General features: G+C 45.7%; 1 protein-coding gene across 3 annotated transcripts in view; it reads left to right on the top strand.

Annotated features, from left to right (window-relative positions):
* Positions 1-26,484, top strand: part of VPS35L (VPS35 endosomal protein sorting factor like) — a 1,734,364-nt gene that overhangs the window by 1,529,829 nt on the left and 178,051 nt on the right. The window contains exon 28 of one of the 3 annotated variants that reach the window (XM_069647158.1): positions 21,506-22,391. The exons of the other annotated variants lie outside the window; for them this stretch is intronic. Within the exon in view, the coding sequence (XP_069503259.1) occupies positions 21,506-21,724 (219 nt within the window). The 3' untranslated portion in view covers positions 21,725-22,391. Of the gene's footprint in view, positions 1-21,505; positions 22,392-26,484 lie in introns of those variants that run through there. 3 annotated transcript variants of the gene reach the window in all.

The following is a 26,484-nucleotide window of genomic DNA, read 5'->3' on the forward strand; positions in this document are numbered from 1 at the left end:
AAACTCCTCAGGAAGGACAAGTTCAAGATGGTTACTCTCTCTCAAGTCCTTCAGGCCCTTCAGCTTCAGGACTGGTTGGTGTCACTCGACCTCAAGGATGCTTACTTCCATGTGCCGATCCATCCCACGCACAAGAAGTACCTGAGGTTCGCGGTTGGCGACTCGCACTTTCAGTTTCGGGTCCTGCCGTTCGGATTGACCTCCGCCCCGAGGGTTTTCACCAAGCTCATGGTGGTGGTGGCAGCGCATCTCAGGCAAGGGGGGATTCACGTCTACCCCTACCTGGACGATTGGTTGATCAGGGGGAGCTCTCCTGAGCAAGTCCTGGATCATCTGTCCGTCACCTGCCATTCCCTTCACAGGCTGGGCTTCTCCCTCAATTTAAAGAAGTCCCATTTGACGCCAACACAGCGGCTCCAGTATATCGGAGCAGTCCTCGACACTTCCCTGGGGCAGTGTTTTCCTCCCCAGGTGAGGGCTCTTCACATTCAGCAGATGGTGCACAAGTTTCAGCATGCCCAGACGCTCCCAGCGTTCGAGTTCTTGAGGTTGCTCGGCCTCATGGCATCCTGCATTCTTCTGGTGCCAGAGGCTCGCCTGCGGATGAGATCTTTGCACTGGGCGCTCAAGACGCAATGGTCGCAGTCCTCCGGCAGGATGTCGGACCCGGTTCAGGTGCCGCCCTCGGTCGCCCGGGGCCTTCTGTGGTGGGCCGTCGAAGGCAACTTGATAAAGGGGGCTCCATTTTGGCTTCCCTGGCCGGAGGTGACGATCGTGACGGATGCATCCCTCACGGGTTGGGGAGCTCATGCCAATGGGCTGACAGTCAGCGGTCGTTGGTCTCCGTCGGAGTCCAGACTCCATATCAATCTGTTGGAGCTGAGGGCCGTCAGGCTAGCCCTGGAGGCTTTTCTGCCGACTGTGCGAGGAAAGAGTGTCCTGATCCTGACGGACAACACAGTGGCCATGCACTACCTCAACAAAAAGGGGGGGGGCAAGGTCACTTCCTCTGTGCAGGCAGGCGATGCAGCTAGAGTTCTGGGCCATCCAGCAGGAAGTTTCGATCTCGGCAGTTCATCTGGCCGGAGACGAAAACGTGACGGCGGACGCTCTGAGCAGGCAGAGCACGATCTCTCACGAGTGGGAGTTGGCTCAGGAGATTCTCCTGGAGATCTTCGCCCTTTGGGGGACCCCTCAAGTGGATCTCTTCGCCTCCAGTGTCAACCGGAAGTGCGAAAGGTTTTGCTCGCGGGAATTTCCTCCAAAAGGAGCCTTAGTAGACGCGCTCGTGGTGGAGTGGTCATTCCCGCTGCTGTACGCGTTTCCTCCAGTCCCCGTCATCCTGCAAGTGCTGCGGAGGTTACGGAAGTTCGGTTCCCGGATGATCCTCATTGCTCCGGCGTGGGCTCGGAGGACGTGGTACCCGGACCTTCTCGACTTGTCCATCTGCCCTCCGCGTCGTCTTCCCTACCGAGACGATCTGCTCTCACGGGAGGGGGGTCAGGTTCTCCATCCAGAGGTCAGATCCCTCAACCTTCACGCTTGGCTTCTGAAAGGTTGAGGTATAGGGATTGGGACCTCCCTGAAGACGTGATGGAGGTGTTGCTTTCGGCCCGAAGGCCAGCAACAAAGTCTCTGTACCGTTGCCGTTGGCGTAAGTTCTGCGACTGGTGCAGAGTTCAGAATGTGGATCCTTTTGCATGTGACATCCCCATGGTTCTGTCCTTTTTACTTTCTTTGGCCCACAGGGGCTTGCAAGTAGGTACCATTAAAGGTTACCTGGCGGTGCTGTCCATCTTTAAGCGCTCGTCTGAAGAGTGTTCTTATTTTAAAATCCCTTTAATTTCACAGTTTCTGAAAGGGCTCACTAATGTGTTCCCTCCGTCACCTTTCCTGGTGCCCGGTTGGGATTTAAACCTTGTTCTTAAGTTTCTTATGGGTGCTCCGTTTGAGCCTTTACATTCTTGCCCTTTGAGGCTGTTAACTCTGAAAACTGTGTTTTTAGTTGCGGTTACTTCCGCTCGCAGAGTGAGTGAGTTACAGGCACTTTCAGTTAAGCCACCCTTCACTGTATTTCACAAGGACAGGGTTGTCCTTAGAGTTCGTCCTTCTTTTCTTCCGAAGGTAGTGACGGAATTTCATTTGTCCCAGAAGGTTGTTCTTCCGGCATTCTATCCTCCTCCGCATCCTGGTAAGGAAGAGGAGAGGCTCCATAGGCTTGATCCTAGGAGAGCTTTAAGCTTTTATGTTTCACGCATGTCCCGGGTCAGAGTGGACGATCAACTCTTTATTGGTTACGCTGGAAAGCGTTTGGGGCAAGCTGTGACGAAACAGACTTTGTCTCACTGGATTATTTTGGCCATCTCGGAGTGCTACCGCTTGGCGGGTAAGGACCCACCGGCTGGCTTGCGGGCCCATTCTACCAGGGGTATGGCTGCGTCTACTGCCCTGCAGAGGGGTGTTCCTATTCGCAACATCTGTGATGCAGCCACCTGGGCTTCACTACATACATTTGTACGTCACTATTCCCTCGATTCCATCCGAGCACAGGATCTGGCCTTTGGCAAGGCGGTCCTTTGCTCTGCTATTTGATTGGCTATTCTAAATTTTGATTCTAAATTCTTTCCCTCCTCCTTGCTCTGGTACTGCTTTGGGAGTCTGTCATAGATATGGAATACGTCGGAGGACCCAATCCCCTCGAAGAACAAGTTACTTTCTTACCTGGTAACGTTCTTTTGATGGGATGGTCCGACGACGTATTCCATATCGCTCCCGCCCTGCCTTCCCCGCTGCAGAATTTCTTTTGCGATTGCAGCTTACGCTCCGCAAGGCTTTGTGTCTGACTGGCAGTTGACTAGTGTCACACGTTCTGGGGGAAAAACTACAACTGAGGCTACGGGCGTCGTGCGTCCTACTTATGACATCGGATGACGTCGGACGAGGCCCTCGACGACGGCGCATCGACGTCATCGATGCAGGACGCAGACGCCGAAAAAAGTTTCCGAAGCAGCACAGCTGTGGTGATTACATGTCATAGATATGGAATACGTCGGCGGACCATCCCATCGAAAGAACGTTACCAGGTAAGAAAGTAACTTGTTCTACCATTCAACAATGCCATAAAGAAATCCCTTTTTAGAGTCAACATTGGACTACATGCTTCTATCAACAAACTGCTTTGAGAATAGTACACATTTTTCAGTGGAAGATGGTGGAACAAGTGACCATAAGCGATTAGTTACACAATTAAATTGGCATTGTGGGGATGCAACAGAGATTTGGGACCATCGAGTGGTAGTCAACGCTCAGAAAAATCGGTTGGTGAAATACAAGAGGGAAGGGGAACGGTTAAATAAAGGCCTAGATGGGCTTTATAATTGGGGAGATCCCAATATTGTATATCAAAATTGTAATCCGTTACAGTTGCATGAATTCTTATGGTCAATTGATCGACCGCCAAGTACCCAGAGAGGTTCCCAACAAATGCACAAACATTATTTTGATGAAGCAGTCTGGGCAAAAAAACGCGAGACACAGAGACAGCTAAGACTCGTAAAGAAATGGCCAAAAAGTCCACTAGAATTAGTTACAGAAACAAAAAAAATTAAGAATAATTTAAAGAGTTGGTCCAAACATCATAGAGAAGAGTTGTGGCAGAAGGATGGGGAAGACATGTTGCATGCATTGCAAAATAATTCCTCACGAAATTTTTGGTCACTAATTAATGCTTCTCAAACACACCAAGACATTGTTCAAACAAACAACGTGTCAGAAGCAAGTTGGTTGACTTACTTTGGCGAAAAATACCGGGAACCAGTGGGAGCCCAAAAATACAAGGGGGATAATGGAAATTGGGGATTGAATTTTGATAAAGAGGATATTCTGAATTCAATCGCAAAATCTTCTGCGTCAAGATCTGCGGGCCCAAATGGTTTAACTTATCAAGTTCTTAAAGGAAATGGGACACTGTGGGGCGAAATCCTGTACATTTTGTACAAGGGAGTGATTGAAAATAGAATAATTCCATCCTCTTGGAAGACCTCGATCATAATTCTGATCTTTAAAAAGGGGTATCGCGAAAATCCAATAAGTTATAGACCAATCTCGCTGCTTGACGTGGAGAGTAAGTTGTTTACCAGTCTATTATTAAGAGAACTTGAAATGTGGGCGGGAAACAACAACATAATCCCCAAAGAACAAACAGGGTTCAGAAGAGGTCATTCCACCACCTTGAATGGTATCATACTTGCTTCATTAATAAATCAAAAAGCTAAAAATAACACAGGAAGACTCTATGGCACGTTCATTGATCTGTCGAGTGCTTTCGACATGGTAAACCGAGATAAACTTTGGAGTAAATTGGAACAGAAAGGGGCCCCGAAAACTCTAATTAACATATTAGTAAATCTTCATGAAGGAAACACAGCTAGGGTAAGATTAAATACAGCTGGACACTTGTCAGAATACATAAGCATAAATAGGGGAGTTAGACAAGGCTGTATGGTGGCACCATTTCTATTTAAGTTTTATCTGGGAGATTTTGGAGCCGCCATAGAATCCTCCTCATTGATAAGTCCAAGGGTGGGGTCATTGGCTATAAAATGGCTTATGTATGCAGACAACATAGTCCTACTTGATAGGACTCCTGTCGGTCTGCAAAGATTGCTGAGGGCACTTGATTTGTATATGAAAATAAATGACTTGGTGGTAAATCCTGAAAAATCAAGGGTCGTAATTTTTGAGCGAAAAGGCCTTAAAATAACAAATATTGTTGGTCAATCGGCAGTAATCCGATACAGGTGGTAAAAGAAGTAATGTATCTTGGTTTTACTTTGCATGCAGCCCCTACAGTCGGGATGCAGTACGGGGAAATTTTGGCTAAAGGGACACAATTAATAGCTCAAATGAAGATCATCTCTAGCATGTATGGTAAATTCTCCATCGTGCCAGTAATAAAGTTTTATGTTGCGAAAGTGATCCCTGTACTAGTGTACCGAATGGAGGCAAAACCTTTTTTGTGGTCTGTCGATTGGCATAAAATAGAAAGTTATATTTTGAAGCAGGTATTAGGTTTGCCCAAAGGACTGCACACGGCAACACTTAGATACGAGCTGGGTTTAAAATCTCTCAAGTATGCAGTCGACTGGAAACTTCTCTCCCTGTATAGATCTATCATCGAGCCAATGACCAACACACTGTTTGAAAATCTTTTAGACAACATGAACTTTGATACCTCACTAACCCTGAGAGAACTTAAAAAGATGGCAGAAAATCTGTTGATTCATTGTGAATCTGATAAATCTACATTAGCCACAAATCCGTTGAAGGTAAAGAAAGCCCTGTCTTTGAGAGATTGTATCTCTACAGGAGATATGGTGAGATCGTCATCTATCCCCGAAGCGTTTTTCAAGTACGGGAAAAAACAGGGTTTCGTACCAAGGTACTTGACAAAGTTCCCAGATTTAAAAGGAAGGCAGAACTTTATGAGAGTACGGCTGAACTTGATTAAGACAGGCTCAGTATTAACAAAATGGGGTGTCACTGAAGGAATTCAGAGTTTATGTACGGAATGCTCGGATCCAAGTAAACAAACTTTAGAGCACCTGTTAAGATTCTGCAAAGGTACTTGGAAAATTAGGGTGGAATATTTGGGGAGTTCAGTAGGATCACTTGATCGACTCGCCTCTGACGCTTTCTGGGAAAGAATGATTGCTGGCCACGAAATTAAATTGACTCTAAATGTTTTAAGGGTATTGCAATTCACAGGTTTTATATCACAAGAATACTGGTATTTGATTATTTGAATGGAGGGGTAAACATTTTTTTTTTTTTTACAGTCACCCTTGATACTCATGTGAAAGGAACATCTATTTAAATCATGTTAATTTGCAAGACTGTGATTAATTGGTTTTAAATGTTATATGAAGGGAATATTATTTAAATTTCATACAATTTGTAACTGCGATGTTTATAAATTCTTAACATGTTTAATTTTAAACAAAGAATGTGTAAAAAAAAACAAATGTGGTTATATCACAATAAATAAAAAATAAAAAAGAAATCCCCTTTTAAAGCTGTGGAAGACCCCCTGCTCTAGGGCCCAGCAGTCCATAAGGATTTTACCAGCAAGTACGGACCAGCTGCCTTAAGACCCAGAGTTCCTCACCAGACACCCATCACTTGACAGTCTGATAGCCCAAGCAGCTATTATTGGCAATAAGGCAAGCACCTACTCCTCTCTGCCCCCAGACAGAGAAGACAAGAGGTATGATGCTCTGGCCCAAAAAGTCTTCCCGCCTGGCAGCATGGCACTTAAGGCAGTAAATGCCTCTTGTGCATTGGCTAAATATACACACACCCTATGGTCTGTAATAGCTGAAGCGGCAGAGCACGTCCCGGAAGGGGAAATGAGGTACAGGTTCTTCTTGAAGATGGTAAGGACATGCATCAAGCCTTACAGTGAGGACTTGACACAGCTGACTGCATTGAAAGGTCAATGGCGGCAAGATAAGTCATGAGAAGGTGTGCATGGCTAAGGAAATCAGGCTTTGCACAAGATGTGCAGGCAAAGTTAATTGGTATGCCTTTTGATGGACCAAAGGCAGACCACAGGCCTACAAGGCTGTGGCAAATTCCCTAGGGACTTCCTCTCGGTGGAAAGGTAAGCCTTTTCGTTATTTTAGGTACAGCAAAAAAAGGAAAGCAAACCACTGCCTGCCAAGGTCAGAGAGGTTTCTCTCGACCCTCCAGAGCCGAAGAACCTCTTTGAGGACTTCTGACATGCAATACCGGTAGGGGGGTGTCTGTCACACCATGTTCAAGAATGGTGCGTTACTACTACATACACATGGGTACTTCAGGTGTTCTCTCAAAGTTACTGCCTGCATTTTTAAAGCATCCACCAGATTGCCCCCCTCTGTCCAGACCGCCTCCTGTTCCAGACCCACTGCTCCTGAAAGAGGCTTCTGCTCTTCTGGAGAAGGGTCCCATGGAATTGGTACCAGTACAAGAAATGAACAGGGAGTGGTGCTCCCATTATTTTGTTGATCTCAAAAATGGATGGAGGTCTGTGGCCCATCTTGGACCTCAGACACTTGAACAAGTTTTTCAGGAAGATCAAGTTCAAGAGGGTAACACTCTTGCATATTCTCCAGGCCCAAGAAATTCAGGATTGGTTGGTGTCACCTGAACTACAGGACACTTACTTCCATGTGCCGATCCATCCAAAGCTCAAGAAGTACCTGAGGTTTGTCATAGTCAATATTCACTACCAGTTTCAAGTTAAGCCATTCAGGCTTACCTCTATTCTGAAGTTCTTCACAAAGCTGCTAATGGGATTGGAAGCCAGTCACAGTGAAGGGGGTAACCATGTCTTTCCCTACCGGGATGATTGGTTAATCAGGGTGTGGTCTCCAGATCAAGCCCTGGATCATCTAAATCACACCTGCCACCGCCTTCTAAAGCTGGGCTTCTCCCTCAATTTAATGAAGTTTCAGTTGACGCCCCCTCAAGCACTCCATTTCATCAGAGCAATCCTGAATTCACCCTCTGACAAGGCTTTTCCTCCCAAGGGAGGAACATCCTGCACATGGGCAATAGATTCCACATGGTCCAACACCTGCCAGCCCATACTTCCTGTGGTTGCATCTTCACAGTGCCAGATGCCCTAATTGAAATGGGATCACGCCAATGGACAGAGAGATCTCAATGGTCACAGTTCTCTGGCAGTATGACAGACTTGAATCAATTCCCAAGCTGAGTCACTCTGAATCTCCTGTGTTGGTCTTGCAGGGAGAACGTAATGGTAGGAGAAATGATTTGGCAACCATGGCCAGAGGAGACCGTAGTGTCGAGTGCATTGTTGAAAGGTTGGGGCTCACAACTGAACTAGCTGACGGTGGGCGGGTTATGGTCCCTGGAAGAGAAAAAAAACCTGTTGGAGATGAGGGGAATCAGACTGGCACTGATTTCCTTTTTGCCCTCCTTACTGCGGAAGACTATCCTGATCATGAGGGATAGCACAGTGACCATGCACTACATCAACAATAGAGGTTGTGTAGGGTCACTCCTCCTATGCAGAGAGGTGATTCAGTTCTGGTTCTGGGTGTACAGAACAAGAGCTCCTTGTCGTCAGTTCACCTCGGCGGGAAGGAGAATACAACGGTGGACGCCCTGAGCAGGCAGGACTCTGTCTATCATGAGTGGGAGCTCTGCCAGGAAGTCCTTCTAGAAATCTTCGGCCTCGGAGGAACCCCCAAGTGGATCTGGTCATGTCCAGTGTGAACAGGAAGTGCAAACGTTGCTGTTCCAGGGAATTTCCCAAGAGAGAAGCAGTGGGGGACGCATTTGTAGTGTACTGGAACTTGTAGCTCCTGTATGCGTTTTGACTTATTCCCATTATACCTTAAGTGATTAGGAGGTTGAAGAGGTATGGCGCAACCATGATCCTGATTGCCCTGGACTGTGCCAGGAGGATGTGGTACCTGAACCTTCAGGATAGGGCCATCTGTCCTCCACATAGTCTTCCCCGGGGGCCAGATCTTCTTTCTCACGAGAGGGATCTGGTTCTTCACCCGAGCGTACACGCGCTCAGCCGGCACACTTGGCTTCTGAAAGGCTAAGGCACAGGGATTGGGTCCTTCCGGAAGACATGATGTAGATGTTGTTCTCAGGCAGAAGGACAGCAACTAAAGCTCTTTACTGCTACCGTTGGAAAACGTTTTGCAGCTAAAGTAGAGCACAGGATGTGGATCCCTTTTTAAGTGACATCTCAAGGGTGTTGTCTTTTCTGCTTCATCTGGGAAGATGAGGCCTTCATGTCGCTGCTGTCAAGGGCTACCTAGCAGCACTATCCATTTTAAAGCATACGCCAGAACAAGGGTAATACTTCATAATCCCCTTCGTGGTTAAATTTTTAAAAAGCCATACTAACACCTTCCCTCCGATCCCTTTTGTGATGCCCGCATGGTATTTGAACTTGATTTTGACATTCCTTGTAGCATCTCCATTTGAGCCATTGCATTTGTGACCTCTAAGACTCTTGTCATGTAAAACAGCCTACTTAGTCGCCATTTCCTCAGCTTGAAGAGTGTACAAATTGCAGGCCTTATCTTGTAAGCCACCCTTTACTGTCTTTACCAAGGATAAGGTGACTCTTTTTCGGTCCTTACGAAGGTCATGTCAGTTTTACTTATCGCATAAAATGTGTTTGACAGCTTTTTATCCACTACTTCATTCATCTATGGAGGAAGAAGAGACTGCATAGAATTGACCCTAAGAGGGCTCTGGGTTTTTTACATAGCCAGGACAAACCAATTTACACAGGAATATCAACTGTTCATTGGTTATACAGGCCTGAAGACTGGCAAAGGAATAACCAAGCGAACCATTTCAAAATGGATAGTGCTTTGTTTTGCTCAATGCTACACTAGAGCGGGCAAGCAGATTCCTGAAGGCTAATGGGCACACTCTAGGGGTCTGGCAGCAACTTCAGCTCTTCAAAGGGGAATACCTGAAAAAGGATATCTGTCAGGCCGTGACAAGGTCTTCTATACACATGTTCGCAAAACACTATTGCCTGGACACAGTATCCGCAAATGAGTCTAGTTTTGGTAGAGCTGCCCTCTAACGGGTAATGACACGATTTCCGTGGAGTTCATTCCTTCCTTCCTCTGTGACTTGCTATGGGAGTTGTGGCGGGTCAGAAGGAGAATGCAGACTCTTAGAGGACATTTCAAAGCTGTTTTTATTAAAGAATAAGGCTTTCCTATCCCTGTTAGTATGGGGTGTTCCCTGCCTGACTAACTAACGTGCTTGTCAGTCTGTTAATTTCCAAATTAATCTGTCTTCAGTCCAAAATAACCCTACCTGACCCTACCACCAGTCTAACAACTAAAGACAGGAGAAATACTCCCTTCCCCAGGGCTTTGCTTCTTGCAAACTTCATCTTCCAGGTTGGTCTTAATAGATAATTTTGAAATAGTCTTTTGCGACTACTTTGATCAGGTTATGTAACTCTTTCAGGAGTTTATTATACTTTTGTTTCCTCTCCACCCAAGTTTTCTTTGACCTTGTAATTGTATCTTGCTCTGCATTCATGGTTTATGTTCCCCTTTTCCTTTTCTTGTAAAGGGGCATGTTTCCCTTTTCCCGAGGGTAGTGATATCCAACCTTCACAATTCTTTCTTGATATTCTCTTCTGCTTAATTGATAATATTCTTTCTCTTTAAAGTCTGTCTTTGCCCATACATTTTACTCCGCCTTTCTTCCTAGGCGTTTCTCCTGTAGTTTATTTTCTCTCTTAAGTATTATAGTTTCCCCTCATTCAATTCTCTTGCTTTCCATATAATACTGTTGTTAAATTAACGGGGCCAAGTATATGTAGTCCCATAACGATTCCATGATTGCCTCCCAGGTCTCCCGTTTTCCCTGTTACCTGGTATCCTCAGGGATAATGTCACTGGGGCCGCTCTATGCTTGGGGTTTACTCTGTTCTTTGCCTGCACAGCTTCTCTGACTCCTTCAACGTCCCATACTTCAGGTTCTCCTCCTGCATGGACGTCCGACTCTTCGGGTATCGGGACGGTATGTGGTCTTAACCATATAGTGGTTTCGGCACAGTTCTGCGGACCACCGGTCCACCATCACTCTGTGATCATGATAGCACCATCTGGTTCTCGCTCGCTCCGTCTTCCAGGACGCTGCGCGTTCAGCTCTCTGCTTTCAGTACGTGAGGATTTTTGTAACTTGCAGGTTTTATCGGTTTTAGTCTTCTCCCCTCTCAGGTAGTATGTTGCCATTGAACATGACGTGCCAATGCCACTATTATATTCTCAGCAGGCAACAGATAACATATTAGGGCCAGACCTGATGACAAAATTGAACATGACGATATCCTTTAATGACAAAGGGATAGTGTGTTCAACTTCAGGGATACATTATCTAAATGTGAGAGAGATTATACTAGCTTTTACTGGCCAAAAAGCATTACGAGGGGTCCCTTTAGATCTAGAAATATTTTTGTATGGAGAAAATATTTTGTTGGCATGACTTCCTGGACTGACAGGAAAAATGTTGAGAAAAACTGATGGATTTATGTTTAGAACAGAAATACCTATGGATGGTGAGGAGGGACAGGTAATTCCCATAGAGTTAGAGGCAGCAGTGGTAAATCAAGAAAGGGTGGTTGTTGTGAGGAAAGAGCCTGGAGGAACAGTAATAGCCCTTAAGGAAGTATACAGACTGAAAGATTTGACAGACAAAGACTTCAGAGATGAATATTCAGACGATGAATTAGTATTTTACATAAGTCTCACTTATTGGATGAAAATTGAGAATAGAGAAATACCACAGAGAATGGCATTGGTAAAAAAGAAACCGTCATTTTTTTAGGAAGATTTGGAAAAGGTGCCAAGCATTTTATGGATCAGCAGTCCACATGATGTGGGTCTGTTGAGTGGAGCAGGAGCCGTTAAAATTAAGCTTAAACTAGGAGCAATTTTGTCACGTGCAAAACAGTACCCCATGTCCAGCGAAGCAGATGAAGGCATATTTGAGACCATTTCCGCTTTTATAAAGCAGGGAATATCGGTGCCATTAGAGTCCCCATGTAACACAACTGTGTACCCAATGAAGAAATCATCTGAGGGGTTGTTGAGATTTATTCAGGATTTAAGCCCCTTTAACAATATTGTTGAAGCAGAGTTTCCTTTGGTTCCAAACCCTGCTACAATATTATGTAATATCCCAGCTAAAGCCATATATTTCACAGTAATAGATTTAAAGAATGGCTTCTTTACAATTCCCCTTCATCAGTCAGTCAAACAAACTTTTATACAGGGTTGACCTTCAAGTTATTTAAACAATTTACAATAAAACAACCAGAGTGTAAAAATGTATTTAACAGATTTCATCAAATTCATAAAATATCAATTCATAAGGTTGCCGATAAAATCTAATGTTACAATACAAAAACAACAAATGTATACATATCAAAATAATACAAAACTGGATAGTAGTCATGGAGAGTCCATGCTCGCAGCCCTGATTGTTGGCTCTTCATTTCATTTGGTAATTAATCCCCTCTTTAGTGCCCTGAATCGCTGTAGGCAAGCCCTGTGGATAAATCAAGCTGTTCCAAAGACCACATATGGATCTAGGCATTGCCTTCAAAATCTGAAGGCAATGCCTACCTACCATATGACATGCCCACATTATTTCAGATTGGTTTAATATACATACTTCTAGCCCCTTGTGTTTTTTGGCAGAACAATAGGAAGTGGGTGAAAATTTCCTCAGTAAAACCACACATTTGGAGAGGCCACTCAATTCGCCCTGCCACCTAGAGGTAAAAGTTGATGTTGGTAAGACACCTAATCTGAAACATACATATGACGACTTCTCAAAAGGTGGAAATATATCATGTAGGTATCTCTTGAACCCTGGGTCCACCACAATTTCTAGATAGGATGCACCCAAGTGAAGCTTATGTGCAGCTACCATCTATTGCTCTTGTGATCGTGTAAAAGCTCTAGCCTTCAAGGAGTTAATATCCTGCAACTGTATGGACTGGGGGTTATTCCACAATTCAAGTGAGTTGATTTGGGACAAACATTTTTTTATGTGGAGAAGCCAATGTAAACTTCTCCCCCCATCAAGACTCATAACATGTATCCTTCTTTCTCTGCCTTTCCTCTGTTCTCCCCCGACGAGGTTTCTAGACAAGTCTGATCGATGAAAGTCTAGTCAAAACAGGTTCTTCCATGTTCTTCAAAAACCATCAAGGACCACATTGATACCCTCGCCCCTACCTACCCTGGCTGACTTTTGTAACCACTACATCGCCACTGGAACCTTCCCTTCCACCCCTGGAGCACTCTCCTGTGCACCCTCTTCTCAAGAAGCCCTCAGCCGACCTCTCCTGCCCAGCTAACTATCACCCAATCTCCATCACTCCTTTCCTGGGCAAACTCCTGGAAAGGCTGGCCATCTCCCAGCTTAATCTTCACACTGAATCTGTTGGTTGTCTCCATGAACATCAGTCTGGCTTCAGAGCAGCCAGAAGCACATAAACTGCTCTCCTGAGCATCCGTGAAGACCTGCTCTCTAACCTTGATTCTAACCTGCCCTCTGTCCTCATCTTACTTGATCTCTCTTCTGCCTTTGACACAGTCAAACATGCCATCCTGCTCAATCGTCGGTGTTAACCTGGATATCAACAATCAGGCCCTGGCTTGGCTGACTTCTTACCTCTCTGTTTGACCCACCCAGGTCCAACTTGGGTCCTTCCTTTCCTCTATTTCACTCTCTACCTGTGATGTTCCCAAGGGGTCTAACCTCTCTCCCTGACTGTTCAACCAATGCCTGGCACCTCTCGCCCACCACATTGCCGCTATCTGCCTCAACTTTCAGTGCTGTGCGGATGACACTTAGCTCATTTTCAGGCTCCTCTCTGCCAACTCTTCTCATTCTCTCATTTCCGACTGTCTGTCTGCTATCCAGGAGTGGTGTACCACCAACGATCTCTGCCTTAATGCCAATAAGATGGAGATTCTCCTCATTGGCACACCTGCACCCTCCTTTCCTGTCACACTCTGGCCTGCCTCTCTTGGCCCTCTTCCTGCTGCCACCTGTGAGGCTAAGAACCTCAGGGTCATCTTGGACTTCACACTCTCCATTTCTCCCCACATCTCTGACGTCTCTAAGTCCTCAGAGGTATTCTTCCTGTCCTCTCCTTCCCTCAGAAGCTCACTGTCTCTAGAGCTCTGGTTCTCTCTAGGCTGGACTACTACAACAGCCTCCTTCTAAATCTGCCTGCTTCTACTCTTCCCCCCTCTGCAACTCATCCAGAACAGGACTGTGAGACTTGTCCTTGGCCTCAAGCCCAGGGATCGTATCTCTCTAGCTCTGAAATCTCTGCATTGGCTCCCAGTGGCCGCAAGGATTACGTTCAAGACCCTCTGTATTGTCCACAAGGCCTTCTGGAGCCTGGGTCCTTAATATCTCCAGCTCTCTCTTCGTAAATACCTTCCTACTCAAGCTCTTCGCTCCTCCACCTCCAATTCCCTCAGGGTCAGTCGCTTCTCCAAGCAACGAGTTAGTGGTAGATCTCTTTCTTTGGCTGGGGCCTCCCTCTGGAACAGCCTCTCTGAAACTTGAGGAGAACCATCTCCGGTTCCGGAAGCACCTCAAGACCTTCCTCTTTGCTTCTGCTTTCTCTCTTCCTCTCCCCTGCAGTTGCACACCTGCACTGCCTCCCGGACACCCTTGCATTTGGGCCTGTATCTGTACACCTACAGTCCCCCTTCCTGCACTTTTGGACACCTGCTGTCTGCACTTACCCTTTCACTTGCCACCTGCTAGCCGCACTTCTTGTTACGGTCTGGATCCCATGTACAGCACTTCCCACCTCCCTTTCCCCTGGCACTTTTCCCCTACCCCCCTCCCCTGCACTTGCGCGATCTCAATGTCACTTGGCCTAGTAAGATTGTTGTCTCTCTCCTTCCTCTGTTCCCCCTCCCTTGCCTCGTCGCGCTTTGAAACACTTGTGTATAGGTGCATTATAAATGCCATATCATATCATATTTTATTGCTTTTCAGTGTTTGTCAAGGCCATCCTCCTTGCAGATCCTGGCCCAAACCCACAACGGTTTAAATGAGATTTTTGCCGTGATCTGGGAGTTGTCCAATTCCATATGAGTTAGGGCCGAAAGTGCAGACATGGGAAGGCGCAACAACTGTTTTAAGAACGTATTCTCACAGACTGATAACTTGGATATGTTTGCATGCCCCCATAGCTCTGCACCATAAATCGCTGCAGGAATGGCTTGTTTATGGTATAACTCGCCGCCGGGGTTATTGCACTGCTGCCATGGTTTGCATAAAAGGAATGTATGCCCCCACAGTATTTAGATAATGTTGTTTCTGCTTTAGCTACCTGGGGACCCCCGCTACTGGAGTCCTCATATTGCACTCCTAAATAATCAAATTGGGAGTCCTTCTCCAATATGAAGCCATCTACTGATAGTTTTATCTGTCTAGGTTTCACACATGGTGCTCTAAAAGCCATAGCTTTACATTTTGCAAGATTTAGGACTAGTTGTAAATCTAAGCATTGAGACGCAAATAACTTCAAAGCATGTCTTGATCCCTGGGGTGAAGTGGCCAACAGAACCGCAACATCTGCATAAAAGAGCGCTGGATATTTATCCACCTCCATTTTAGGGGGAATCCTGACACCCACTCAGCAAAGCGTCAATTATTTCTTCTATGTTTATATTAAACAGAAGTGAGGCCAGGCCACACCCTTGCCTCACACCAACTTCTACCCCAAATTCCTGTGTCAGCTCTCCCCCAATCCATATCTGACAATGGCTGCATTATATGAGTATAACGAGCAGATGATAGCCACCAGCTCTGGAGGAGCCCTTCGGTTCAACAGAATCTGCCATAAAGTAGCACTTGACACAGTGTCAAAAGCTGTTTTCAGGTCAAGGAACACAGCATATGGATACTTTTTCTTTAATGTGGTGTATTTGGCTATAATCAATGAAAGAATTAAACATTGGTCCAGGGTACTCCTCTTAGGTCTAAAGCTTGCATGTAAGTATGTAACTACCTCTTTACGATCTGCCCATTGCTGGAGATGTTTCAATAAAAGCTTGCCAAACAGTTTCCCCACGGATCTACGTGATTTATCCGCGGCTGATTTTCCCGAGATGGAAATGTTTGCATGGGAAATGTACGCATTACAAAATGTTCGTACATTTCCCATGCAAACATTTCCATTACAAATCATGCAGATTTCCTCACTCACACCCCCACCATCCCCCACCCACTACTTACCTTTCCTTTAGACGCGCTGTGTCCATGGAGCGCCGGTTCCCTTTCACTTCTGTGATCGGGACCCGGCGCCGCAGGGTTCCTTTTTTCTTTTTTTTACTTAACCCCCACCCACTATACTATACAGTATAGTGAGCGCGGTATTGAGGGGGAAACCCCCGCAGCCCCCGGCTTTTCTTTTGTTTTGTTCTGGTAGTGGTTTGCGGGGTGTCCCCTGCTACCCCCGCTCACTGAGGTAAGCGGAGTGTGCGGGGACACCCCCCCAACCCCATACCGACCCCACCGAAACACCTAAACACATACCACAAAAAGTTCGAAGTTTTGGTAGTTAGAACTTTTTGTTGTGTGTGTGTGTGTTAGGTCTTTTGGTGGGGTCGGTAATTTTAACTCGGACATTTCGTCCTATTCCTTCCCCCATGCCATCAAGGAGGTAGATCAAGTGATAGTTGGCTGGGCTATCTTTACCCTCTTTTTGTAAATCGGTACTATGATTGCCGTATGCCAAGATTCAGGAATTTCTCAAGAGCATTTGAAGTATCTGCACAGTACTGGGGCCCATATCCCACTCTCCTCTTAAAAAAGGTCTAAAGGAATTTGATCTGGCCCAGTCGCTTTGCCACTTTTAGAGGTGGTGAGTGCCCCTGCTACTTCACCAATTGTAAATGAGAGAGTGGCTGAAATTGGTAGAAGATTACTAAACTGGTTAGAGTTGGAATGCGTGTCATCTTTATAAAGGTACGAGAAATAGGCCCGCTAAGCAGCCTCACTAATGTTCCAATGTAATGTGTTATCTATTCAACTCCTTCTCTGTTTCTAACTTCCAGAATGCCCACGCATCTTTCCATGCAGCTTCACCCACTTTTCAGCCCCTCGGCCAATTTAGACTTGGTTCCCCGAAGAGTCGCCACTAATGAGTGATGGTCACTTTCTGGCCTTTCACAAACCTCAAATCCCTGCAACTTAGTCCAGTCCTTTCCTGTAATCAGGACATAATCAATTAAAGAGCTACCTTTGGGTCCACTAAAGGTCCTTCTGGCCGGCTGGTCGCTATCAAACCAGCCATTACATGCCCTCAATTGTAATTTGGTCAAGATACACAGGGACTCCATAGCATGACAGTGCACCCGGCAACGGGGAACGACATTCGCAACAGGAATATACCAGACCTCATTTTGGTCATCCCAGAGCCTGATAGGTTAGTTGTGGGGCTCCAGTTGCAGATTGAAATATCCCACAACTATAGTCAAGTAAGAAGATCCCATTGGCTGTAGCCTATCTTCTATAACATTTTGGAGGGATGCCAAGGTCGTCAAACATCAACACAAACTAACAAACCCCTACTTGGTCTACCCATATGCCCCTTTATTGCCGGAACACAATATACCTGTTAGCCTTGTATTAGAGTTGGTTCAAGCGCCCAGATTTCCTGCAGGGCAATGACGTGATGCTCTCTTATGAAGGAGCACCAGTTACAATCATCCAACATGCAATTCACCGCTGCAACATTCCAGGAAATCAGTCTGTAATCTCTTAAAGCTGCTTGGGATTTGGAAGCATCAGCCCCTAGTCAGTCCAACTCATTGAGATCACCGTCAAGCTGGGCAAAATCAGATGGACCGGCCACAGGTGGATTCCAGAGTTTAGGTGAATTTGCAAAATCTTACTTTCCCACGGGTAAGCCCGCTCAAAATTTGAAAAAAGGGTCCTAAGAAAATCGCCCGATTTCAACTCAATAGCAGTACCCTTCGGTGGGTACTTTCTGAGATCTATAGACAGCACCCCTTCTAACTCCTGGGAAGCCATAGTCACTTTCATGAAGTCATAACCTGAATTGGGGATAGCTCCCCTCGAGCAGTATACAGTATCACTCCTAATTATTGAAAAGCAGCCTTTCGTATGTCTTAGCCAATAGATACATTTATTGGTCAATGCTTCCTGATTTTCAGACCCATTTAATGCCAATTTGGGAACATTCACCATTACAAAGTGTGAATTCCCTATGTCCCCCCCACCTTCATATCTTCATTGGTAGGATTGCTCGGCCAGTGCCCCCCACAGGGCCTCCCACTCTTGCAAATTAGGACCCGACAAAGGGGGACAAGATAGACCTCTTGATGCAACAAATGGTCTACAGCTGCCTCTGAACAAGACTTTTTGTTGGGATAGGGGCTGCTCCATCCTTTGCAACTACATTAGGGGTCCCACTTCCCCAAGAAATCTGAGGTAGCCTTGACTGCACATGGGCTTCAGGGCCAGGCGAGGCATGCTGGGAGGTTCCACACCCCCTGGGAATCTGAGATAGCCTAGGCTGAACGTGGGCTTCGAAGCCAAGTAAGACTCACAGGATTTGACTTCATTTTTGTATAGAAAGCACCTAAAACATACGAGACTGCCTCAGGGGTACTGTGAGTCCCATCCTTCAGCTGGACCTAGGTAACATACAACCTAAGAGCACAATAACAAAGTATGTAGATGACATATTAGTGTGCCGTGAGACGGGAAAGATGCAGGCAAGACTTGGTTCGACTAATGACAATACTAGCAGAAAAAGGATACAAAGTAGACAAAGAAAAACAACAATATTGTCAGGAAGAGGCCCTGTACATACAACTGCGTATCTCTCAAGAGGGGAGAAAAGTAATACCTGAAAGAGCAGAAGCAATCATGAAAACTCTAAAACCTGAAACAGTAAGAGAAATGCAACAGTTCTAAGGCCTATGTAATTTTTTATTTTTTTGTATTCAGTAATAAAACGTTTACACATTTTTTAATTATCAATCAATTAAAACACATTCCCTAAAATCCCATTATCAATTAACAACATCATATAACAAATATTCTTATATACAAATTCATTTGATACAACGAATATATACAATATATAATATTATAATATTATCTTATTTTACTTATAAAACGCATCCTGAACAGATCAGATAGTACATCACCTCCACTTAAGTTAAACCTTAATCGTCAGCACTAGACATTTAATAATTAAAATGTAATTATTGTAGGGCCTGGGTTTTTGATTACAGTACATATATTCAACCACTTTTAAAAAGGACTCAAAGAAGCACAGATAGGCAAAAGTAAGATAATATGGACAGCTGACATGATGAGGCCCGACTAGGCCATAAAACGTGTCTGGGGTTGCTGCTGGTACTCTTGTTCAAAGGAGGATTGCCATAGCATTTCTGTGCTGGATTGCTCAAGTGTGCGTGACAAAGACTGATATCCAAATGTATATTCCTCCTTTGTGAAAAGTATAGTGAGCTAAAACATGTGGCTGCAGAGTATGAGTGGGCACATTCCCACAGAACCGGCTATCATGCCATGTTCTTTCTTGCAGATAGGTGCCCTGACCTCTTTTTGGATAGCTGACATGATTGAAGGATTCAAAGAGTTGAAAAGGGCTATTTGCACAGCCCTTCTGAATACCAGACTATAATGAAGAGTTTTACTTATTCTCGCATTGAAATGGGGAGGTGATGACAGCAGTACTTACAAAGAAGACAACATTCGGACATGGGCACAAACCATTAGCCAATAATAGTGGGATTCTAGACCCAGTAATGAAAGGACAATATCCTTGCAAACAACCGTTAGCTGCTACTGCTTTCACGATTGAAAAAGCTACCAGTATTACAATGGGATACTCAATAACATTATTTGTCGAGCATTCCCTATTTGCCATTTTGGAGAAACCCAAAAGTACATTGACTACACAAAGTGCATCTGGATATGAAGTGATAATTTCAAATCCAGCAATTGCAATTGTTTGATGTTAAATAGTGGCTCCAGCGACATTTATAGCAGAGCCAGTAGAAAAGGAAGACAATGGGCCTCATTACGAGTCCGGCGGTAACCGTGCCGGAAATTCTGGCAGGTTACCGCCAGACTCATATTACCATTCCGCCTCTGTGATTGCTGGAATCACTGGGGCATTACAACCCTGGTGACCCGGTAATTCCGGAGGCGGAATTCTTTTAATCCACATTCCCATGGAGTCCAAAAGGACTCCATGGGAATGGGGAAGTGGAAACACCGGCATCATGCTGTAATGGTGCCAGTGTTTCCATATCCGCCTGCAGGCGGGTGGTGTTAAACCCGCCAGGTCCGATCTGGCGGGAGTGACACCTCCTGCCTGCCGGACTCTTAATCAGCCGGTCCGGAAAGAAGGGTGGTGGCAATTTAGCACCACCATACTTTTCGGACCGGCTGACTCGTAATGAGGCCCTATGTACATGACTGCACAATGTATACTGAATTTTAAGATGGCATTCCCCATGTTAGAGAAAATGCTGTGGAAGGAGGGAACATTCTCTTTATTGATGGTTCTTCAAAAATTGACCAAACGACTGGTGAAAGGCATAATGGGATGGTATTAGTGAAGTTAGAATTTGAAGATAAAGAAGTGACAGTGTATTCTGACTCGCCTACTTGATGAAAACCGTACACGCAGGGCTGTCACGTTGGAAAAGGAGGGGTTTCCTATGCACAGGCGGAACTCCAGTGAACATGCGTCCCTATTGGGGAAGTTCATTAAAGTACTAAAGCTCCCATTGGATATCGCTGTGGTGAAATGTGCAGCCCATACTAAGGGGGCAGACATGATTTCTCGCGGTAACAAAACCGCAGATGTGTATGCCAAAAGAGCAGCGTATTTTCCAAATAATTCTGATTTTGAATTAGAGGATGTTAAGCAGGGGTCAGAACGATGCATGCTGATGTAGGAAGGTTTTAAGATTGTATCCATTGTACAGTTAATTGAGCTGCAATGTCGAGCACCATAGGAAGAGAAGGATTTATAGAAGAGACATGGGTGTTCTTTATCCCCCACTAAGGCTATATGGATACAGGACAGCACTAGAAAGCCAGTTATGCTTGTAGCATTATTGAAGGTGACGCTGGAGCAGCTTCACTACACAGCGCATACCACCAGAGAGAGTCCTGCTGCAATTGTAGAAGACTGGTTCACACCAAATTTGTTAGAACATGTTACACAGTTTATTGTAAATTGCATTGTGTGGCAGAAATGTACAGCAGGGCACACCTTGCAAACAGTGTGAGTAGCAATCCCTATACCAATGGTCATTTTCAGCATCTACATATAGATTATGTGGATATGTTACAAGTATGCAACAGTTATATGTACATGCTAGTGGTAGTATGTCCCTTTTCCAGATGGATCGAGGTAGGTCCATGCACGCACCCCAATGCCACTTGCGCTGCCTATTTTCTAGTGTGTGAGGTGTTTCCTAGATGGGGTGTGTGCAAAGTCCTGCGGTCTGATAATGGGTGACATTTTGTAAATGAATTGTTCTTCTATTAGGCATAAACAGCACGTTTTCCTCCACCTATCACCCACAGTGTCTTTTAGAGATTAAACAGACTTCTCAAAAAAAGGATAGCAAAAATCAAAATGACTCTGAAGAAGGGATTGACTACATTGCCTACCCCTTTGCTTTATTGGCTCTGAGAAACCAGCCTGGCTTAGAGCACCACCTGACTCCTCCATGAGTTGGTGACCGGACGCCGCATGAGTGTACCACTTGCTCCTCCCACTCGGATAAAAACTGATGCTCATAGTGTAGCGAAAACATTAGGGAATGAGATGCATGGTTTAACAAATATGACTGCTAGTGTTTCTTTTATTTCTCAACAGATTAAAAATCAGAGGGAAAGGTCGAAGAAGATTGGTGAAGACGGCCAAACAGATTTGATTGATTTTCTTAAGCAGCCTAGTTTGTACCCAGGGGACCAAGTGCTAGTAAAGAGTTTTGTTCGTACTTGGAACAAGCACGGTTTTGAGGGACCTTACCTAGTAGAACAGGTCACTCATACTGCTGTAACCTTCAAGGGAGAAGAACCTGGCTGTACTTGAACTATGTAAAGCTCTACAAAGGAGAGACCCCGACCCCTCCAGCAACTGCTGAGACTGAAGCAAGAGAAGAAGGTCCACGCATGCATACCAGATCGGCTACCAAGGACAAAAACAAAGAACCAGTGGACTAAAAACATTCCGGAACAAATTGACATTCCCAAAGTTTAATAGGAAACAAATGGGCTTGCTGCAGTTCCAGAACTTTTTCAGTTGAACTAAAAACGGACTATACATTGAAAATAAGACACATATATGGCACAGCACACTTTATGCTGCCTGAAACGTTGCACAGATTTCTGCATGCTGTTTTTGTATACATACTGCAAACCTATCCAGCTCTATTGCGACAAAACATGGACGTTGTTGTATTTTCTGGGAATCCTAAAAACAGTCTTATCATTCGCATAGTTATTATTGAAGTTATAATTCAGTTCCTGTTATAACACTCATTTTGAAAAGTAATTGAAGGTGAATAATTGAATTAAAAATGGGAATGTTTCATTATATAAGACACATATTGCTAACAACAAGACCAGCTACTCCAAAAGAGATAATGTGGCATCTGAATACCATGGCAATACTTCTTGTAACTACATTTTGCTTTATGTGTTGTCTTTTTCTTATGCTCTTCACATTTCATAATATATTGTTTTATAGTACATATGAATTGTCTGACACTGAGATGTCTATTCCTTTCCCCAACAAAAACCTGAGTGATATTTGTCCTGTTATTTCCAAACAAATTGTCTGATTTAAGAGGGATGCTGGTGAAGATAATGAAGGTATACATTCATATCTTGATAATTCGGCTGATTTAAAGAATAACATGGGGCGTGCCCAAAGGGCTGACGAAGATGGCTGCCCAAGTTAGCTGCTCTGGCACCGACGTGGGTAGGGGCGCTGATTTGATGCATTTCTCAGCCTCAAACTAGGAGAAGAGAAATGAGGGGTGAGAGCGGTTCGCCATTGGCAGCAGCGGAATGTGTTCTGTCTGGTTGGCCTACAGAGCAGCAAGATATAGATGGGCCGCTTCACCACTCCAGGCCAGGAGATGCCACGGATGTATCGTGGTCAGCCATGTGGCTATGGAGAAGCTGGAGCCCTGCCACCTCCATGCCCGAGAGAATCCATGTCATCTAGCGGCTGCCAAAGCAACCTACGACCATGAATGCTGCAGGCAATTGAGACACACTGGGAAAGGTGGGGTTGGCGGTACCTGCCTGCATGTCCAAAATCCCAGAAGTTCCCCACGCTGCACCAGATAGGCGTCGCTTGACAGAGCCCAGCGTTGTGGCACTGCAAAGACCTGTCTCCCCAAGCTTGACTCCCATTGTGTGCCAGAGCTGCACGGACTGCGACAGCATTGTGGAGGAGGCAGTCCACTGAAGCCCTGAGACAGGTGCCCCCGCTTAGAAGGATCCGCAGGGTGTGCCCTTGAAGCTCCTGACTAGCCATTACAAGCTGGGCAAACAGAGTCAGGCGAGCATCGGACAGACATAAAAAATTAACTTATAGCAAACCGGGAAACGTTAAATGTCTGCGCACATTCACCTTCTACAACCTGGCCCCACTGGCATACTCCTGTCTACAGCAGTGGCCCCACGGTGAAATAGAGCCCTGGTTCTTGCAGTGAGTGCTCCAGGAACAGCCCCAGCATGTAAAGCCATCACATACATTATGCATGAGCGAGCAGTGGCAGCTAACGTGATTAAGGGGCTTTACTGATATGGGTAGGCCGCACACCCACTCTTTCCCCAGTAAAAGCACGTCTGGGTGAGCACAAAGGCCTTCAACAGCTACCTCAGTCATTCAGCTACAGGATCCTTGCTCGGCAGAACACCCTGCGTTGACACCCTGAGACCAGTGATACTGTAGAGTTGGACAGACTCCAACAATCACTGTTATTTGACCAGCAGTGGGCACCACTTTGAATCAGAGTGGAAATAACGCGCAGGAGGCACATACATTAAGTGGCTGCACAGAAGATCTGAAGCTAACAAACTGTGAGACCTGTATGCATTGACTTGGCAGCAACAGGGTCAATCCGAGAGTCGACAGTCACTCCCTTAGGAAGGTGTCTCCATTGGATGAACCAGATAGTGGATGTCGCAAAGCAGATCGAAGCGCTGAGGTACGCATGATCAAATGTTCAGAACTCTCTGGGCGTCCCCAGAACAGGCAGCAACAGTGATGCAACCCACAAGAATGGTTGCAGAACTAACAAGAGTGGAAGGAGCGATAGAGGGATCGGCGCAGATCTTATTGACTGTCTCCAGAGCCTTAAAACTGAATTGAAGGTGGGCTCATGCAGTTCATATAGGGGGAAATGATGTCCAGCACTGAGGAACTCAAAATGTTGTTTGCTGACCTAGTTTAAGACACTAAGCAACTCAATGCACGAGTAGGAGGCACAGAAACAACATTGCAAACGCTACAGGAAGACGTCCTCCATCTCCAGGGAGACCTTGCGAGCCCCAAACAAGACATGTTGCTTCTAGTGACGACCATAGAGGACCTGGAAAATAGACATCAACAGGAGAACCTCCACATACGAGGTGCACCAGAAGGAGTGGAAGGGACTGATCTTCACAGTTGGGTGTAACACGTTTTTCAAGCCATAGTCACGGAGGTTGCCACGGGGGGATTACTTGGACCGAGTGGGCCCTCTGCGAATAACCCAGAAGGCCCAGTCGAGAGACATCATTATGAAATTTCAATCAAATGGGGCGAAGGAGATCATCCTACGCGTGTCAAGATGGGCACCATAACCTATCAAGGTCTATCCCTTTTTATATTCCAGGATATGGCAGCTCTCACCTTGCAGAAGAGGCAGGCCCTCCGACAAGTCACAGGCAAGCTGCAGAAGAAAGGAGTCAGATACTGATGGACATTCCCATTCAGACTTGTCTTTACCTGGAACAATCGAGAAACAAGGTTCACAACCCCAGATGAGGCTGCCCAGATACTTGGGCTAGAACTAGGAAGCAGGCAAAATGAGGTGAGTGACAGGCAGTGGTTCAGAATCCCTCTGTGCCGAAGATTATGCGGCCCACCTGTTTCTGGAGGAGAGCAGGGTTCACAGCCATGATGCCCGCAATTGCCAGAATCCCGATGAGGTCAATATTGTATTGTCCAAGGCCTTGGACAGATGATGTAACATCCCTCCTCCAAAGGTATCGGATTGAGGGCCGTAGTTATACCCAATGACAGTGTTCCCGAAAAATGAGGAGGGTGGAACTCGTCAATTTCGCACCTTTGATTTTGGGTGTGAGCATGGGATGGGAAACTGGGATAGAGGGGAGGGTAGGTGAGGGAAATGTCACAGCACAAGTATACGCAAAGGGAACAAGTGGGGGCAGATTTGCGGATCTCACAGGAGCTTAAAATCTTAACTTGTAAGTTAATGCCTTTGAAAGTCCTGACATATAATGTGAGGGACCTAAACTCCCCACAGAAGAGAGGCAGGCTTTTTAAAGAACCAACCCATCTACAGATCGATGTAGCGTGCCTTCAAGAAACAAACCTAGCGGGCAAAGACACACACAGGCTCCGCACAAAAGATTCCCCACATAATTTATTTTCCTGCGCAAATAACAAGAGCAAGGATGTTGGCATCCTAGTGAGTAAGCAAATAAAATTCAAATTGGTCAAGACCAAATCCGACAATGGGGTTGGGGAGGTATCTCTCTGTTGAAGAATTTTTAGTGGAGCGCTCCTCACAATAGCATCTGTCTACGTGCGGAACACAGGCCGAAATTAAATCTGCTGCGCAGTATTAAGGCAGTTGGTTGGGTTCACATCTGGAGAGATGTTACTGGCAGGAGACCTCAACCTGACCTTTGACCCTAACTGAGACATCTCCAAGGGTACATGCATGGGCACAACACAACCATCAAAGGCACTCGAGGGATTTTAGGAGGCTGGGCTGGTAGATAGCTGGTGACACTTGAACCTCACTGGGCACGACTTCTCTTTTTATTCACACGTGCACAAGGCATACTCTAGATTGGATTATATCATGGTGGGATTGACCTATGCAGCTAGGGTGACAGTGGCAGAGATGGGCACTATCACACACTCGGACCACGCCCCAGTCATCATCACATGGGCTTTACAGCTGAGGGAATACAGGTACTCGTACTGGAGACTTAACACCACCTTACTTAACGACCCAGTGTGTAGACAAGAGATCAGAGAAGAGATTGTTTGTTTGTTTCAAAAGAATGCCCACCCGGGGATAGAACCTATGTTGCTCTGTGTTCTTTTTACTTCCAAGACAAGCGGGTTGCCCCTGAGCTATCCTCCCTAGACTGTATAAGGGGCGTGATAATCTCGAAAGTGGCGGGACTTTGTTGAACAAGGGTGCTAGAACTAGAGAGTCTGCTAGTGCAGCTAAATGAATTAGAAGGCCAATACAGGGATTCCAGCTTGTGGAAAACCTATAGGAAACTGCAGACTGTCAGGAGTCAAGTTAATTTAATAGATGGGAAATAGGGCAGAATGTGCCCTCTTAAAAACTAAACAGCTATATTATTAGCAAGGAAACAAGGCTAGCAAATAGTTCGCTTGGAAGCTCAAAGCCTGGACTTATAAGAGAATGGTGGGAGAAATGCGGGCCTGTAATGGGTGCTATGTCACTGCTGAACGTGAGAAGCGCAAGGTCCTTACGGGCCCAATGGGACCCCCCAAACAGGTTCGATGGAGGTTTAGAGCCGCTGCTTTAGAAGATGTGGCATTCCGAGAGGAAATACGACAGGACA

This window comes from Ambystoma mexicanum, chromosome 2q, assembly GCF_040938575.1.
Source record: "Ambystoma mexicanum isolate Mex_15411 chromosome 2q, UKY_AmexF1_1, whole genome shotgun sequence".
NCBI lineage: Eukaryota > Metazoa > Chordata > Amphibia > Caudata > Ambystomatidae > Ambystoma > Ambystoma mexicanum.